The sequence below is a fragment of the Neodiprion virginianus genome, chromosome 2, assembly GCF_021901495.1.
Source record: "Neodiprion virginianus isolate iyNeoVirg1 chromosome 2, iyNeoVirg1.1, whole genome shotgun sequence".
Classification (NCBI taxonomy): domain Eukaryota; kingdom Metazoa; phylum Arthropoda; class Insecta; order Hymenoptera; family Diprionidae; genus Neodiprion; species Neodiprion virginianus.
This window is the reverse complement of record NC_060878.1, coordinates 41,995,529-42,012,054: the sequence shown is the minus strand read 5'-3', so window position 1 is coordinate 42,012,054 and position 16,526 is coordinate 41,995,529. Positions and strand designations below refer to the sequence as shown.

General features: G+C 43.3%; 3 protein-coding genes across 4 annotated transcripts; 2 read left to right on the top strand and 1 right to left on the bottom strand.

Moving 5' to 3' along the window:
- The first annotated feature begins 70 nt into the window (after window positions 1-70).
- On the top strand, window positions 71-1,700 carry LOC124297839 (uncharacterized). Its single transcript, XM_046749160.1, has 6 exons — window positions 71-98; window positions 174-290; window positions 356-620; window positions 682-936; window positions 1,013-1,220; window positions 1,297-1,700. Exons 1-6 carry the CDS (start codon window positions 71-73, stop codon window positions 1,513-1,515), a joined length of 1,092 nt encoding a protein of 363 aa, XP_046605116.1. The 3' UTR covers window positions 1,516-1,700.
- Window positions 1,701-3,173: 1,473 nt separating this feature from the next.
- Window positions 3,174-14,849, top strand: LOC124299346 (ras-related and estrogen-regulated growth inhibitor). Of its 2 annotated transcripts, XM_046752521.1 has the most exons (6): window positions 3,178-3,742; window positions 5,863-5,979; window positions 11,559-11,615; window positions 12,076-12,149; window positions 12,219-12,485; window positions 12,917-14,849. In XM_046752521.1, the coding sequence occupies exons 2-6, from the start codon at window positions 5,883-5,885 to the stop codon at window positions 13,070-13,072; spliced, it is 651 nt and encodes a 216-aa protein (XP_046608477.1). In that variant the 5' UTR covers window positions 3,178-3,742; window positions 5,863-5,882; the 3' UTR covers window positions 13,073-14,849. The 2 variants fall into 2 exon arrangements, with proteins under 2 accessions (XP_046608478.1, XP_046608477.1); XM_046752522.1 differs by lacking the exon at window positions 11,559-11,615 and having other exon boundaries at window positions 3,174-3,742.
- On the bottom strand, window positions 14,574-16,258 carry LOC124299345 (transcription initiation factor IIE subunit beta). The gene is made up of 4 exons (XM_046752520.1): window positions 16,061-16,258; window positions 15,657-15,921; window positions 15,307-15,516; window positions 14,574-15,226 (listed from the first exon to the last, which is right to left on the bottom strand). The coding sequence occupies exons 1-4, from the start codon at window positions 16,120-16,122 to the stop codon at window positions 14,906-14,908; spliced, it is 858 nt and encodes a 285-aa protein (XP_046608476.1). The 5' UTR covers window positions 16,123-16,258; the 3' UTR covers window positions 14,574-14,905.
- Between the last annotated feature and the right edge of the window lie 268 nt (window positions 16,259-16,526).

The window sequence follows — 16,526 nt, the reverse complement described above, 5'->3', positions numbered from 1 at the left end:
GCTTTGGGACGCGTACATCGTCGATATGAAATTTCCAGTTTTACTGTACACCGCATTCATTGTGCAATGTATGTTCATCAAAGCCTCCGATGCCGCAAGTAAGTAATTTATCGACATTCCGAGTAGCTCATTCCAACAGAACCAGTGCTCTGATAGTTACACCTACCTTTCAGGCTACCTTGAAGAAGCGGCAACAATTTGCAGCTGGGGAGCATGCGTCAAGCGATTCTTCATAGTATTCTTCATCATCTCCTGCCTTGTTCTCTACTTTGTTCCTGGGTCTCGTTCCTGTAAATAGACTTATTTTCGCGAATCCATTTAAACTGACAATGAGACGTACTTGATTCTCTTTCAGATGCCGGAAGAGGATGTTACATCATGATCGACATCGTGGCGAGCTGTCTGAAAGCAGCAGTGAGTGGTTCTTTCGGCTATGAGGCACGTTTCGGAGCTTACCCAAGCTCCTATTCTTCCAACCGCCTCGTCAGCTTTCCCGAAATCCAGCATACCATCGCCACGAACGGAGACGTACACGCAGAACAGTATAACGGTTCAGCTCACGCGTCACGGAGGAGACGTAAGGTCAAACAAGACCTGAAGTCGGAGGATGAAAAGACTAGGTTCGTCCAATTTGAAAACACGCATTTCAACGTCGATTTTGATCAACCTCATTTTTTCCAGAGGGCATGACAGGAGAAGGCATCGGCATGAAAAAAACAGCCAGCCATTAGGTCAGTCCACACAACGTCATCAACTTCAACCGGTAACGAGATCAGTCCTAAAAGAGGCAGAGATCGAATCGACATTCCCACCTCCATTGAAAATTAACGCGGACAGAACATCGAACGGGTTTTATCACCCTGGAGACAGGAAGGCAGATCCTTCATCCGCCTACGCTACTCAAGGTCCTCAATATTCCACATCGTTTGTGATAAGGTGCGTGAAGTATGCGACGTTTCGCTTAACGTCGAGCGACCGTAACCAGCATTAATATGACCATCATTTATTCCAGTGGCGTAAAGACCGGACCATCGGATATAGTGCAGATGGAACCGCAGTTCAAGCAGGAAAGCGTCGACACAATGGAGGAAGAGCAGTGCCCGCAGACGGTGAACAAGCAACGAGGCATTCCGAGCGGCTGGTCAAGACCCGAGAATACGCTTTACCCGGAGAACGAGGGCCCCACAAGAGACTGCGATATCTTCGGGCTCGGTGAATTGGTAACGTGACTTCCGGAAGGAGTTTCCGGAATAGAGGTTCGTAACTCGTTTCGCTTATTTTCCGTTCCTACCGAAGGACTCCAAGTGGAACTGCGACGGCGAATCGAAAGCTGGATTCGGCACAATGACTTTGGGATACCCAGAGCGAGAGTTTGACGCGTGTGATCTGCAGAGGCATCGAATGGGTCACGAGAACGTCTCGACAAATGTTCAGGACTGTAAGGATACGGTGGAGGATTGGGAGGACGATGCAAGGTCCAGGATATCGAATAGAAGGTCGAGGCTATCACTATGACAGCAAACCTTGTGACTGGTGAGTACCAAATGCAACAACTAACCTATTTCTTTGGGTCAACTACAGAGCCTCAGTCATTTGCGAAGAGTTGGACGATAATGACGAGGAATGCAGAGCACGAGTGTCACTTCCGCCTGCTGAAGGGAATTTCGTCAGTCGTATCAAGGATGCGGTGAGGATAAACGAGAGAGTGAAAGGCAAGAAGAAAGCGGTAGATGGTCAATAAATGTTTTTTTTTTTTTTTTTCTGAGGTCAACCAACCCTTCCAGAAACGTGCGTAAAAGTAGTAAAATAATTATTTCCAGACCTGGACCAAACTCAAATTACACAGAACGAGGAAGTCTTGGGTCAACTCGGAGGTCAGATAAGAAAACTCGAGAAATCCATACGAATGATGAGGCCTGAGGTGAACAAGAAAATGCGCGCGAACAGTGTTGGGAATGATTACGTTCTGCAGAACATCGAAAGCTTGTTGAAAGACATGAAACGCAGTTTTGATGAGGTATGTGAAGACTAAACGTGCATAGCTATCAGTGTCACAAATACCTTTGAATTTCGAGCAGATCGGACATTGTCGAAGACGCAGTGCCGCCAAAAAGGAGGATTGCTTTTTCGAAGATGACGCCCAGGCCGAGTCCTTGACCTCTGTCGCCGAAGAAGCTTCATTCGGAAGCGAATCTGTTGAAAAAGAAAAGTTCGTGCGTCAGCTGGACTTGACCATTTTAAGGAGTGAAACGGTGCTGGAAGACCAAGAGGAACTCGCACCGATACTCACCAGTAAGTTGATACAAAAGTCGGAGTGTTCTTCAAGGGTGAAGAATAATAAGGATAAGGAGATAAAAGAGAGAAAATACGAGGGTGAACCGTTCGGCCACGGACCTTGAAAGCCTCGTAAATTAAACGAATCGGAGTGACCTTATCAATTTGAGCCGCAAATCATCGATCGATCAATCGCCAAAGGTAACTCGCCCAGGTTAATCCATGTCGTCGATGTGGTTGCAGATCGGGTGAAGCCGTACCTAACTCGAACATTCGACTGGCTCTTTACCGGCTGTCCAGGAACATCTGGGAAGAAACACGGCGTCGGCAAAGACGGAGCCAGGCAGGTTGCCGCAACGCGGGTTCCCTAGCTGATGTGGTTGAAAATAACAACTCGTCTTGCTCGCGCCAACCCGCATCTGGTAAGACAGTTACTGACAATCTCAGCTTTCAGTGCTATAATTCTTGGGTGAAATTAACTGACAGGAATTAGCGGATTTTAGAAAAAGTTCCCGTACACCTACTACTAGCAAAAAATTCGACGTTTCGCGTATGACGCCTCCACGATTACGTTGCTGTCGCATCTTTAGAGGAAAATGAATGTTAATTACTCGCACTGGGAGTCCGTCAATTCCCTGATATGCGAGAGAGTGATGTCTTTAAAAAATGCAAACACCACCCGCCGTTCGACAACTAATCGTCTGGTGCCAATGCGCATTCGTGCAGTTAACTCGCGAGGTGATACAAGTTGGTCTGCCAACTGTATAATTCTTTTACCGTTCGAAGCGCCCAATTATTCCCCCGCAACCGATCGCTGCAATTAAACACGACCGCCTGTGCGTGCAGTGTTATCGTAGCTATTTCCACGCTGCGTTTGTGGTTTAAACAAATAATTCCTCCACTTGTGGAGCGCGCGTGGATCGTGTATACAGGGTTCGTTCGGTTGAGCCTGTAATTCCTGTCATGTTGATTCCGCGAGCGGCGTAGTGCGTACGGGAAACGGTATCGTGTGTAATAGGCTTCAGGGTAAAAAAAGATTTCACTCGCAGCTTGCAGCAGCGGAAGAAGAAGAAGAAGAATGAGCCAGAGTTAGTCGAGCGTTGACCAAGAAGCGCGTTGGACGATCGCCGGATCGGCCCGCTTCGTCCTGACAGAAGACACGTGACCGAGAAGTTTTGGTCGCGTATTTTACCTCATACCCACGTGACGGTTACTTCCTGAGCATAATCTCTCCGGACGTAAGCCAGGATTCTCTGCTTCCACTTGTGATGAGTTGTTCCGTTCCAGATATCGGAATAAATTATTTGACCGACCGTTTTTCCGGACAAATTTTCGAATGCAAACGTTGTTTTACACCCGGTGAAAACGAAAAACTAACACCTGACTGTGATTCCGAATAAAACATTTCGCCAAGTGAAGCGGTCGACGTACGCCAGTTAGGCAAAATATCGTCGAACAAACGCTGAAGGTGGGTAATACGTTACGAGAAGACCGATCGTTATACGTATAAGATACAAAGTTACCGGTTCAGGAGTTATCAATTAAGATTGTTTTCTCTCAAGTGAACGTATGTAACCCGGATAGCCCGCAGCTAATGGAAACGTCAATGGCCGAAACGGAGAGTCACTGTAATGATACAGTATAAAAATGAAGAGAAAACAATTTATCATCCGATTTGAGACGCTGAGGTTTTGGCTAAACCTTCTTACTCAATGTCAAAGTAGTTTATATCGCATCAAGTGAATAAATGTAATTATATTCACCTTCGTACGCTACGTGGTCATTAATTATTTCCGTAAATTTCTAACATTGGATTATAATTCTTGATGGTGCAGAGTTTACCAATTTCTGCTGAATTGATAATGTGCTCTGGTCCTTTCCTGGTGATTTCCGGTACCAATATCTGATATTTCTCATCGCCATTGAACATCTATTTTCACCAGTTGTATTGAAACAATTCCTCGATTGTAAAATTGATTCCAAACAAATTTAATTCCAGTCAACTATTTGTCCGTAGTGAGCAAAATTTGCATCATAGTTTAGTAAAAAATCATGACCATGGGACAAAAGAACCGTCCGACTGCCAACGTGAAAAACTTTTTACATTCCTTCATCCCACGAGCTGTACAATCTTATTTCTTTCGTTACGTTAAATCGGAAGAAAAGATAAATTATACACTCGCTTCCGCCTGAGCATAAAAGCCGGTTAGTAATCTGTGTCATTGGTAGTGGAATAGGAAACCTGCCCAGCCTGGGAACGATCGACTTTATTTCAGTTGAAGTAGATTAGCGAATGTTTAGGGTAAGATCAGCATTGAGCGTAGCTTCTAAAAACTGACAGTCTCACAAACCGTTGTGTAATAATAGCAGAGGTATGAGCTGCCAGACCAGATTTTTCAAATTCCCCAACTCACGTGTGCGAACGTCGTTCTATTATTGCGACAATCACCGTCACGTCACGTCTCGCGTTGCTTTTTCGGCGGCGTAATCTTCGCCGAGTTTATACTTACCTCGAATTACGGGTATATATTTTTCTTTCGCCTAGTCTCGGCCGCGTAGCCGGTAATTCAACGGATCAGCCGAGAGTGAGCGGGAAGTGCACGGTTCGAGTGGACAGGAAATGGGCTGGGATATTGGGTGACGGAAATATTCTAGTGAGAAAAGGAGTTGCTTTGAGGTTTCAGATGTCCGCGAGATTGAGTTCAACGGCCGTGCGTGCAGCCGCAACATCGATATGTAATATCTCAAAACTTTCTTCCAGTCTGCGTAAACTGACGCAATTCTTCCATTTATGTCGTAAACCAAGCCATGAATATTCGTTATTAAGTTATCTCGTTGGCAGGGATCGACTAGAAAGTTACGTCGAATCTTCTCGCAACCGTGATCGTATGCTAGATGTTAGAAAACCACGAGCGACAGTTTTCGTCTTATGAAACGACGCGGGCCGCACTTAACGACGGTCAGATTCTTTCCTCGTGCACTTTAGGTCCAGTTGTTTTATCTCCTAGCTCTGCCTTGAAATAGAACACCTCTTATTAGAGAGCGGAAAATTCTTCCGAGTGCAGTCGAGACGGCCGGCTGATGTCTCATTCACGAGGAGCTGTTGGGACACGCTTTGCGAGGCTCTTAGGCCGTCCGTCACGGAATCTTACGACGTTTTTATGCATGCGGTGTTCAACATTGGCTCGAAAATACGACGCGCATCACTCAACGGCGACTCGACGATCATTTTTCACGCCGGTGGCGAAGTCTCGAGGATGGAGCAGAGCGAATATCGAAAAACAGCAACTTGCATCCGCCGGATCGGGTCCGGGGCCAAAGCAGCGCGAAAATATGTGCGAAGAAAACGCAAAGGCGGACAATATGAGGAAATGCAAATATCGTTCCGGCGGTAACAAAGAATCATCTTTACGAGCGGGCCGATCGCGAGTCGGCAAACATAACAAGTTTGTCTTGGCCGCGCGTCAGTTTGTCTTTTCGCATTAATTTCTATCCGCGAAAAAGATTTTCCGAGTCCCAGATTTTGGCATGCACGATGTTTACGTAACCCGAGGGCGATGAGTAAAGCGGCGCTAACACATGTTTCAGAGTCAAATGCCCCCCGCGCCATGACGTCGAACGCAATCCGTGGCATACGGAGGAAGAAAAGCTCCCTCTGCGAAGTGAAGGTTGCTGTGATCGGTGCTCCAGGAGTTGGCAAGAGCGGTGAGTGCCGAGAATTAAGAGTTACGAGTGAAAATAGAATTCGCCTGGTATACCTTGAGTGCAGGGTGAAGCTGCAATTCGTCTCTACGACACACGCGCGAGGCGGATTCGTCCGGGAAGGTGATCAGAAAATCGGACAGCCATCCGCTCGGCGGGTGCAACGCCAACTTCCTCTAGGTTTACATAGGTATAATTTAGCGGTACACGCACGCCTATTCGTACCGACATACATCCCATCCTCTCACGTACTTGCCTAATTGTACTATCGTAGGTGTAGTAATCCGTGACTCGAGCCAAGGCGAGTCGGCTCGGGCGATTAGACGGAGTATGCGTGTTTTACGACTTAGAAAGAGAAGCTGATCGCTGCGAGGACTTCCGCGTTTCTTTTCGCACACTTCTCGTTCATCCTTCGCGTATCAAAGTACAAGGGCTGGATCACCGCAAGCGATCGATCGTTCGAGTGCCGATATCGCGAAGTATTGAGAAAACGAGAGACACCGTCTGGCGGACTAGGGGAAGCCGTCGTTCTCACGTTCTTAAATGAAGAAGAGAGCGAACGCGACTGTTTTTTACGTGAAAACTTTCACTCGACGCTGTGAATATTGTAGAAAATAGAGTACGAAATTACGACGGGCGTTACGATGGCCTCTCGAAGAGGATTTTAACCGGCGGATTCGTATGACGAAACGACTGGTCGTAAAATTGAAAACTCAATTGGTTAATAAACACGAGCGACGACATTGATGGGACCTAGATATCGCGGTCTTGAATAAAAAATCAATGTCCGTTAACGTAATCGCGATAAAACGGTTTTACTTCTTTTTTTTTTTTTTTTCTCAAGATGTGTCTGAATTATTTCCAATTATTTTTCTTCAGGCTTTCAAAAGTCTGAACTACCAAAAGTAAACAACTTCGAGGGCAACGACTCGCGGGTTGTAAAGGAGGAAATTTGAGGGACGATTACCCTGAAGAATTGGGCAATTCGATACGATGTCATCGGCTACAAGGTAGCCGTGTGACTCATTTTGAGAAGTAGTCGTTAAATTTCAAATCCGCAAGGTTAATACGGCACGCATATTATTATTAGTTTACTTTGCGACGGTTACATGCAAGCGACTCACCCAGCCGAGCGTTGGCGGATCCCTGTGGATCCGATCCACGCGTGGCATGGTATATACATAGGTATGCACGTTTGGATCAAGTCCATTAGATCCTTTGATCCGTAAAGATGATTCAACAGCTGTGAACGAACGCCTGTACCTGTAGCGTGTGAGTCGTTTCGGATCACGAGATACGTATGGACGTGTGTATAAATATATTTGATTTGCGTGTTCTTTTTTTCTACGACTTTTTTTTTTATCTCCTCTTCGCAATTGTAACAATATTCATTTTCACAGTTTCGAAATGGCGTGTGACCGCATTTCTCACTTACAATTAGTTTCTACCGACTTATACAGGCATTTGTGATATTTTTTTTTGGATTGATATCACTTGATCCATCCAGAAGATTTCCGTCTATAAATAAGATAAACCTCGGACAGGTGCTCGCGCCCACGATCTCGCACCCTGTAAACACTATGAATCTATAAATTCGGTGTTGTTCAGTTTCTATTTCTTCCAGCCACCAGCAGTCGCAAATAGACTGGGCTAACACACATAGCCGTATGTTTACAGTGGACTAAGTGGCACAAGAGTATAGATGTACATGTGTAACATACGTTTCAGTATCATTATCACTGATCATAGCAATATTGTTATTACCGTCATATTTCTTCTCTTTCCCCTTTGCGAGTTTATTTCAGGATCTATCACGACAGAGTGTTACAAATTATTTCGAATATATAAAAACGGACAAACAAGCCGACGAAAATCAAGCGAAAAATCTCGATTGCACGTAACACGTAAATTTATCTCAACGTGCGAAGATTGACGGCCAGGTGACTTTTCGACACTGCGACATTACACGTTTATCACGCGAATCCGAAATAACCGAGTGAGTAGGCTGGCTGCTTCATTGTATCTTCGAGTGCGATTCGTTTTCCTCTTTTTCAAACCATGCGAGCGCGATATACAACGAAGCTGCCGGAGTCGAATAGATCAATGCTTCGAGAACGTAAATCTGTTTGAAATTTTCGATCCCGTCTAATATTCCGAAGAGTATAAAGCCTGGCAGTCGAAACGAGCTCTTCTCCGGATCAACTTGGAACCTTGTGACGAATGCCGGCAAACTTGAAATGATTACAACTGTGACAAATAATTTTGACAAGGCCCAAATGTTCGATAATTTCGCTCCAAAATTTTTTCGGAAAATATTCACCCACCTTGAATTAAGGCCTGCGAAACGGCTATTTTTTGCTTTCACGCTTCATACGGACTTGAAATAACTGATCGGCGTACATGTGCGTCCGCTAAGCAAACAGTTGTTACTCCTGCGGGTCTGATAAATATGTGATGAAAGGTGGTATTTATAGAAGTTTCCAATTTATCCCACACGAATTTTCGTAAGAAGTAAAACTTGTGTTCAACGTCGCTGAACGGCGCATATAAAAATTCTTTCAACACGCAACAGGAGCGCTTGATAAAACACTCGAGAATCCGGTCTTGCCGTTTGCTAAGTTGTTCATTAATAAGAAATTTATCGAGCGTACAGAACGACGTAAACACATTTTTCTTTTCGAGTGTTTTCGGTTTACGGTATCAGGCCTACATTCTAATAATATCCGTGCTCCGAATAACCAATATAGAGTTATCCGTGTAATGATTCACGTAAAGTAATTGCGAGTGATTGAAAGTGTCGGTTGATTTTACCGACGGAATTAAATTGCACCGTTACGAAAATGACGAAAAATTTGTAATCTCATATCTTTTCACGGATACCTCGAAATTAAAACGGATCCTGTAAATCCGTTCGACTAAGAACAAGGTGAGAGCCTTGACTGTTGTTTGGTTATAGAATTCCGCCTACCGTATACAACATTGCAATGGTAATATCACCAAGTATAAAAAAGATTTACACCCCAGGAATCACCCATACAAATCCCGATTTCATCTATACGCGGCGTGTCGAAACGGCGGGAAGGAACGATGAGAAGTATAAACCACTACAAACGAGGAATTCGAAAACATTACAAAGACAACAAACATCGCGGCTGCAGAGGGAACGGCGTTAGTTGCAGGTACCCCGGGGCCGACATGTAAACGGATTTCTCATACAAGGTTTTGCGGCGGCGTGGACAGGTCCGAGGTAAAAATAGTGCGGTCTACATCGAAGCGGGTCACCAGGCTGCTGCATGGCTTTCGACTTGAACCTCGGTCTGCGCTATATGTGCAACTTTCAACTTGATTCGCCGCCCCGACGCGCAATCGGGGTTTCCTCGAGGGGTTACGTGCAGGGGTTTTAAGGGCAAAGAGAAAGAAACAAGACATATTCTCTAATGCTGTACATTACACCTACGAACGGAAAATGTTTAGTTTCTTTGATACTTGTTTCTCCGACAAACCAATTTTCAAAATTTTTCAATGGAAATTCTATAAAATATTGTACTTGTATCTGCTTAAGGTTCGAACATGACGATTCTTTTTTTGCATTGAAAAATAATTAGAGAACAACCTGCCGAAATTTGCCGTTAAGCTCGGAGTCGACCCTTTCTTTAGATCTTTGCAACAGGTGAAGGGTGAGGAAGAGGGTCCGAATCTTACCGTGTTTCTACGTGGTAGCTAGATTGTTTTTTTCAGACTAACAAGAAGATCGTATTATCAACAATACGAGTGATGGTTCAGCCTTCGGAAGCTCGGCTAAGTTTATAAATGCCTACAGTTTTATGAATATTAACAGTATGAGACCATTTTCAAGGAGACGATTCGCCCGTCGTAAGTTTCTAACTTCAAAAGTTGCGTGTAATTTTAACTGTTATGGTTTGCAGAAGTTCGGAAAAGAGACTTTTGTTGAACGAACAGAGACAGTTTTGTTTGAATTTTTGATCGGTTTTATTCTTTTCAAAGCGGTGCTGTCTTTCAACGTTCTCCAATTTCTCGTCTAAAACTGTCTTAGTTTGACGTACGTTTCGTATGCGAATCATCGGCAATCGTGCGATGGAAAATTATGTCGAAAATCGATTTGCAGCTAATCTTAATATTCGACAAGATCACCAGCGATTTATTCAGGCATGCACAGTGAAATTGAATTTCTCATCCACAGAGCTCCCGGTTACACCCCGGAACTTGACGCGAAAAATTATGTTGTCAATTATACGTGATTAATGTAAGTTTGAATGAAAAAAGTATTAAATAGCAAAAAAAAAAAAGTAGATTAAACCAAAATGGAACAAATTGTGCGAGGATTTCCTCGCGTAGGCAAATATTTATTATACACAATATATTATATATCATACATTACACGTATTGCATATATATATCTATATATATTTGCCGCGATTGAAATAGCGCTGAAAGAGGTTTAAAAATATCATTATACGACGAAAGGTTATATATACTGTCTATGTTTTTTAAAGACTCGAAAATAACGACCCGTGAGTTAAAAAATAAATCCTCGCGGTCAAAACCGATGTACGCATTTACGACGGATTAAATGCACAGGTTTTTTTTCTTACTTTGAGTTTAGACGATGCGATATAGATATGGGTAAGTTAACGTAGCTGCGGGACAGTTCTTTTATATCATTAATGTAAAGTTACAACGATGCCTGGAAGTCTTTACGTTTTACACGTATAAACTCAGCTTCAATGTTCGAATCTTTTAATTTCGCGATAAATAAAAAATGCAACGAAACATCACCAGTACAAAGAATTCTTATTTTTCGTTTTCGGCAATATTGAGCGATGAACATATACCGACTATTACGTAAAGATGAAAAGTTGTATGGTCAACGGGTCCAGCCGGATGCAACCGTTAAATCAGCGCGATAAAAAGGTCGGCTCATCAGCCGCGGATCTCAGCATTCCGGTACGCCAAGGTCTCACGTAAATCGAAAAGGCTCGTTAATCCGTGCAGCTTTCCTTATTGTTAGCGCTATGCGAATCCAAGTTGGTCCAGTCCATCTTAGAGTCATTAAATTGCGAAAACATCCGTCGGTTTGTTTTTGTCAGCTCCGATTTAACGATATCCTAGAACGCATTCCCCGCGTGAAATTATCCTCCGTTGCGTTTCCGCATACATACTTTGGTACGGTAGGTATTCCTACGCCAAGTTGGCCAGACGCGCGCTCTTTGTTCGACATTCCGATATATTCCAAATCGAACAGTTTTCATTCACGATATACGGTAGAATCTAGAAACCAGCGGACATCGGTCGCGTTTGCCTAACGATCATAGAAACGTTGTATTTTCGAGACTAGCTTTAGGAATAATTTCTTACCTTCCGCACAGCGAAACTTAATCGCACAGCTCGTCAAGTCCCGGATAAGTGATGACCTTGTCTGTATTGTAAGCTAGTTCCGAGTTATTTTAATATCCTGGGGAGGCAACTATTTCGCATGAAAATTCTGACATCGTCGTAGAGTGGGCGAATAAATTAGCCACGTTCGATTCCCCTTCTTATGTGGCCTTTTCTTCTTCTTTCAGCCCTAACCGTGAGGTTCCTCACGCGAAGATACATCGGCGAGTACGACCACCAGTCAGGTAAGGTTCGCGGGATTAACCACCTTGAGAATAATGGGAGGCCGGTGCCCGAAATTAGGCCTAGAGCGAGTTGAAAAATGGGCACCAACTGCGTGGCCTCTGGCCGATCCCCCGTGACTCTCCGCCACGCATTCCTCGCTCTACGTCCGAGCTAAATATATCATAGACGAATTTGACACTGGAGCGAAACGCTACTTGTTTCCCGTTACACCAGACTCGTTAATTATAAAACTTTTGCCTCATTCCCCGTCCACTTTTCACGCCCCATCGCCGAACTCGTTTTCGCACGCTTCCGCGCTCCCGTGCCAATTGTAATATTAATGTCTTCGTAAACGTTTCTAATTCTCCCGCTGAAAGGTAAACGCTCGGAAAGCTCAACTTGTAACTTCTTTCTATCGTCCCCGCGTTTCTTCGCCACGCCGCGTGCTTAAAAATGCCTAAAAATCCTATTCCGTTTCAGAAAACCGGTACAAACACGAAGTGCTGGTCGACGGAGAGCCGATACTCTTTGAAATCCTAGACTCTTGTCCAAAGGTAAGGGGAACCGCTTAAGCGGCCGCGCAATGAGAACACGTCGCGGCTTCAAGTGGCATGTATTTACAGACCGAAAACGAGCTGCCGACCATGGAGACGCTGCAGTGGGCCGACGGCCTCCTTTTGGTCTATTCGATAACGGACAGGGGGTCGTTCAACTTCGTTAGAAGGGCGAAGGAAGCCCTCGCCGTCGCCGATCCGGAGGCTGCGATACCGCTCGCGATGGTCGGCAACAAGGCCGACATGGTTCACCTGCGGCAGGTCAGCGCCGAGGAGGGTGAAATTTTGGCCAAGGATTTCGAGTGCTGGTTCAGCGAGGTCACAGCCGCGGAGCAGGTATTCGATATTTTCTCTTGGATACCTGTTAACTTTTAATTTTATTTTTTTTTTTTGTCAAGGTACCACTCGAAAAATTTGTCACAAATACTGAAAAAAATTGTCGTAAAACCTGGAGGAAGTAGGAAAGTATTCAGAGGTCGCTGCCAATTATTGTATTATTTTTTATTTATTTTTACGTGCACGCTGTACGGACTTGTTAGTTTACTTTTCAACGTATCGCGGTTCAGTTAATCATTGTTCGTTTAAAAAAAAAAAAAGTTAAAAAAGAAACCACCCTGGTACCTATATCTGGGAATTGGTATTATTATACACGTGGGATTGGCTGGCTGCTGCATCGCGGTCCTTGGCGCGGTGAAATTGTTTTACGAATAGCCCGTATTTTTAATCCCCGATTATTTTCGTACCTCCTTTCGTGCCCGTTCCGACAGGTTGTCCAAGTCGCTGAGGCGTTTCACGAACTTTGCCGCGAAGTCTTGGCTGCCAGGAGACGAAACAAACAATCTCTCCTCGACCGGATGCTAGGAAGCAAAGCTGCCCGAGCTTATTCCCGAGGAAAAAGCGACTCCGCGCTACCTAAGGACTAGCGATATCGATCTCGAGGATTCGCCCCGTCGGGATGTACGGGACTTGCGAGGATCGTGGAACCGGGACGCTCCGAGCCAGCCGCGGAAACGGGAAAGCTACGTCGTCGTTGAGGCTTTGGAAACGAACGGCGGAGTGGAAATTGAGTCATTCCTGGTGGGAATTTGTCAGCTGAAATTTGGTAGAAGGATCCGAGAGTGTTGAAAAAATTCCTGCGATATCCTTTGGAAACTCTTTTCTCGGTTATCGGAATTGAAGAAGAAAAATTAATTGGTTCAGGAACGTTATTGTTCGGAAGAAACTATAGCGAGTCGGTATATTCTTCGATACAATAATTCCTTATGGCAACTGGAAAATAAACACTAGCGAACGTGTTCTGAGAAATATTTTGCCCTGAATTTTTCTTGTAATAACATAATTTCATAACTGGGAACGTTTAAAATAAATGAGAAAGTTTCTTTTAAACTATTTGTAATATTAATTTTAGTCCGATGTTAACCGTGGTAATAAACCTTGAAGTGAAAAGTAATTTCCATCAGGAAAGTCATTTAAAAGGGTGTCCCATCGTGATTCACGTCTTAAAATATCTCAAAATGGCAATTTTTTATTTTGCGCAGCGATGATGTGCCAAGCGTAAAGGCTGGCCACTTATACCACGTACTCTATACGTTTGAATCTGTCTTGATGTAGGGTAAATTTTCTTGTAGCCGAATAAAAATCGGTTGCCATTTAAGAAAATCAAGTTCGTGTCAGTATCCCGGAAGCAGTGGTACTTCCGACTGAACTGATATCACCAGTTTGCGTTCCTCTAGGAACCATACAATTATTTTCTGAAAAATTTTTCAACAGCAACTCTAGTTTTACAATTAGAGATATTCTAACGCATGATTTACGACGGGATACCCTGTATGTCCGTGGAGCTGAAACGCTTTCGTCGTTATATTTCAACTATTACAATTTATATTAATGCTGTAAAATAATCTGGTTGAAGGTTGTATAATTTGCGTAAATCGTAAGTTAAATTATTATACCCTAAGGTGCCGAAGACTTGACCTAGTGCCTTTAAGATCGATATAATTACCGTCGTTAATTTTACTATCATTCGTATTGTACTCAAATACTACGCTTTTGGAGTATTTTAATTGCCACTACCAAATAAGATCTTGCGGAAACTTGAATCCCGATGATCCAACGCGCTAAGACAACAATCCGAACCCATGTAATTGGATCAAGCATTGAATAACGTGGATATCAGGAGAAAATTGTTTAACAAGCGTTAGAACAGATTAATCTTTGAACACACTTTGAACAGTTCTAATATATCAATGCATATCACAAATCATGCTTTTTCCATTTCGCACAACTTGGCCGTGAGAAATAGAAAGCAAATTGCAAAGTTGCGCGAAAATCCTCGAAATCTCATGTCTGAAATGCACTTTCTATGGAATTCCATGGTGGCGGAAAAAGTATCAACGATCGTCGTTTGATACTTTGTTATTTTTCAAACTTTGTGCTACAATATACTTTGGTTCAATCATCATACCTATGTAGTCGCGAATACAACTAGGTAGACTTCCGATGTAACTAAATATTGCAAGACGAGAGGCTTATTGGTCTTTAATATATCATTTAGAGAGACGAAAGAAATGGCAATTGAAATATAGATGAAACGGACTAGTTATTGTTCAAAATATTATAGATATATATTTATTTTGTACTTACAAGCTAGTTTAGACGATAACAATAATAAATCACATTGTTTATTTATTCTTATACAAACGATATTTACAATCTTTGATTAAGCCATCTATCTATAAAGTCTTTAAATTTCCGCTTCATTTATTGTCGTCGTAGGTTTCCAAAACATCTGCCAAATGCTCGTTGTCTCGTGGTTTTTTGAACTGCTTCTTCCTTGCGTTTGGTTTTTTCCTTTTAATGGGTGCAGGCTTCTTTGGTCCGTGATCCTGCATCGACCTAATTCCCTGTTTCTCAAGGTATTCATCGATCTTCTGATCGTCCATTGCGTCGACTGCAACAGCCCTCCACAATTTTTGAAATTCATCGTCGACTATAAATTGGGCCGTTTTGTCGTTGTAGAACACTATCTTTTTCTTATCCAAAGGTCTTGTTATGAAGAGTATTTCGTTCTGGAGACTCTGCGCATCAGTAAGATAAAAAATAATACGATTTGCACCAAAATAATAGCTCATTAATATCCTGAGGGAGAACGATTTACCTTCAGAGCTTTGTCGCAATGCGGCAAACTCTCCTGAATGTCTTCAAGCAGGATGCCTCCGAGTCCCTTAAGATCCTGCTGCTTCAAGAGTCTGAGTAACGATTTCTTGTCTTTTATTTTGTACATCGCTTTGAAGGAGAATCTTCCATCTGGAGAGACTTCGATCTTTGGATTGTTAATCAACGACTCTGTCAGCAGCCATTGTTTTACCTGCACGAATAAAGAATGGTAAATAGAATTACTGGTAGTATAGTTGAATTTTAATGCAAGCTCTGGCTTTAGCACGATTTATTTTTTGATTGAAATAATCGCAAGTATTTTTAAGCAGTTCTACAAAATTTTTGGATCACCTTAGATCCGACGTCGAGCTGATTCGTCTCGTCTAAAATCTCGTCGAGCGTGAGAGGATGGTCATCGCCCTCCTGATGCCGCGACTTCATGTGCTTAACTATTTTTGCCAAGACTCCGAATCTGTACTGCGAACTGCCAGACATGGTCTTGTAGTTGACCATGTCCAACTTTGGCGCGGCAGAGGAGGATAATGGCTTGCTCTTTTTTTTTGGCGGCTCATCACGGATCGGTTCCTTCTCGGGTTCTCTCTTTTTTTTCTCTACACTGAAAGTGTTAAGAGGCGGTTATTTCTTAAACTAAGCACTTCAGAGCCTTCCAATATTTTTCAATTCTTCGCAATGCGGTTAATTCACAGTTTCTCACTAATTTACAGGTTAGAAACGCGCAGCGTTGTTTTACTCACGTTGGTGTGGTGAGAGCTCGCTTTTTGAAGAGCTCTCGCTCCCTTAACAGCGCTGGATCCATTTCGTAATTCTTAAAACTTCTACCGTACGAGTTTATCACGGATATAAATGAATTTAACAAGTCTGCCTTTTAGATAGTTTACACTTTGCAGTTTGCACCCTGGAAACAGTTGACAGGTGCGTTTCTAACGTTTTTCGCCTGCCAGCGCCCTCTGATACGAAGAGGTTCGTGGAACTAATTTTCGTTGGTAAGCGAATGTCGATATCGAAAGTAGTCGATAATGTAGAGTGCATTTATCACGAGGAATGCTGGTGGGTGGTTGAGAACTAACAGACGATAAACATTAGCGAACTTAGATTAATTGTCAGTATACATATTGACGGTGTTATATTATGGTGATCAGTGACTCGAAAGGGGGATTTATCTTTGTCCGTACGTACCACTCGTGGATTACCTTCGTGATA

Coding starts and splice junctions, on each gene's coding strand:
- LOC124297839 (XM_046749160.1), top strand. CDS start 71: ATGTTCATCAAAGCCTCCGATGCCGCAA. Junction 99..173: donor CAAAGCCTCCGATGCCGCAA/GTAAGTAATTTA, acceptor CCTACCTTTCAG/GCTACCTTGAAGAAGCGGCA. Junction 621..681: donor TCGGAGGATGAAAAGACTAG/GTTCGTCCAATT, acceptor CATTTTTTCCAG/AGGGCATGACAGGAGAAGGC.
- LOC124299346 (XM_046752521.1), top strand. CDS start 5,883: ATGACGTCGAACGCAATCCGTGGCATACGGAGGAAGAAAAGCTCCCTC. Junction 5,980..11,558: donor TCCAGGAGTTGGCAAGAGCG/GTGAGTGCCGAG, acceptor TTCTTCTTTCAG/CCCTAACCGTGAGGTTCCTC. Junction 12,486..12,916: donor AGGTCACAGCCGCGGAGCAG/GTATTCGATATT, acceptor CCGTTCCGACAG/GTTGTCCAAGTCGCTGAGGC.
- LOC124299345 (XM_046752520.1), bottom strand. CDS start 16,122: ATGGATCCAGCGCTGTTAAGGGAGCGAGAGCTCTTCAAAAAGCGAGCT. Junction 15,922..16,060: donor CGAGCTCTCACCACACCAAC/GTGAGTAAAACA, acceptor TAACACTTTCAG/TGTAGAGAAAAAAAAGAGAG. Junction 15,227..15,306: donor ATTGCGACAAAGCTCTGAAG/GTAAATCGTTCT, acceptor ACTGATGCGCAG/AGTCTCCAGAACGAAATACT.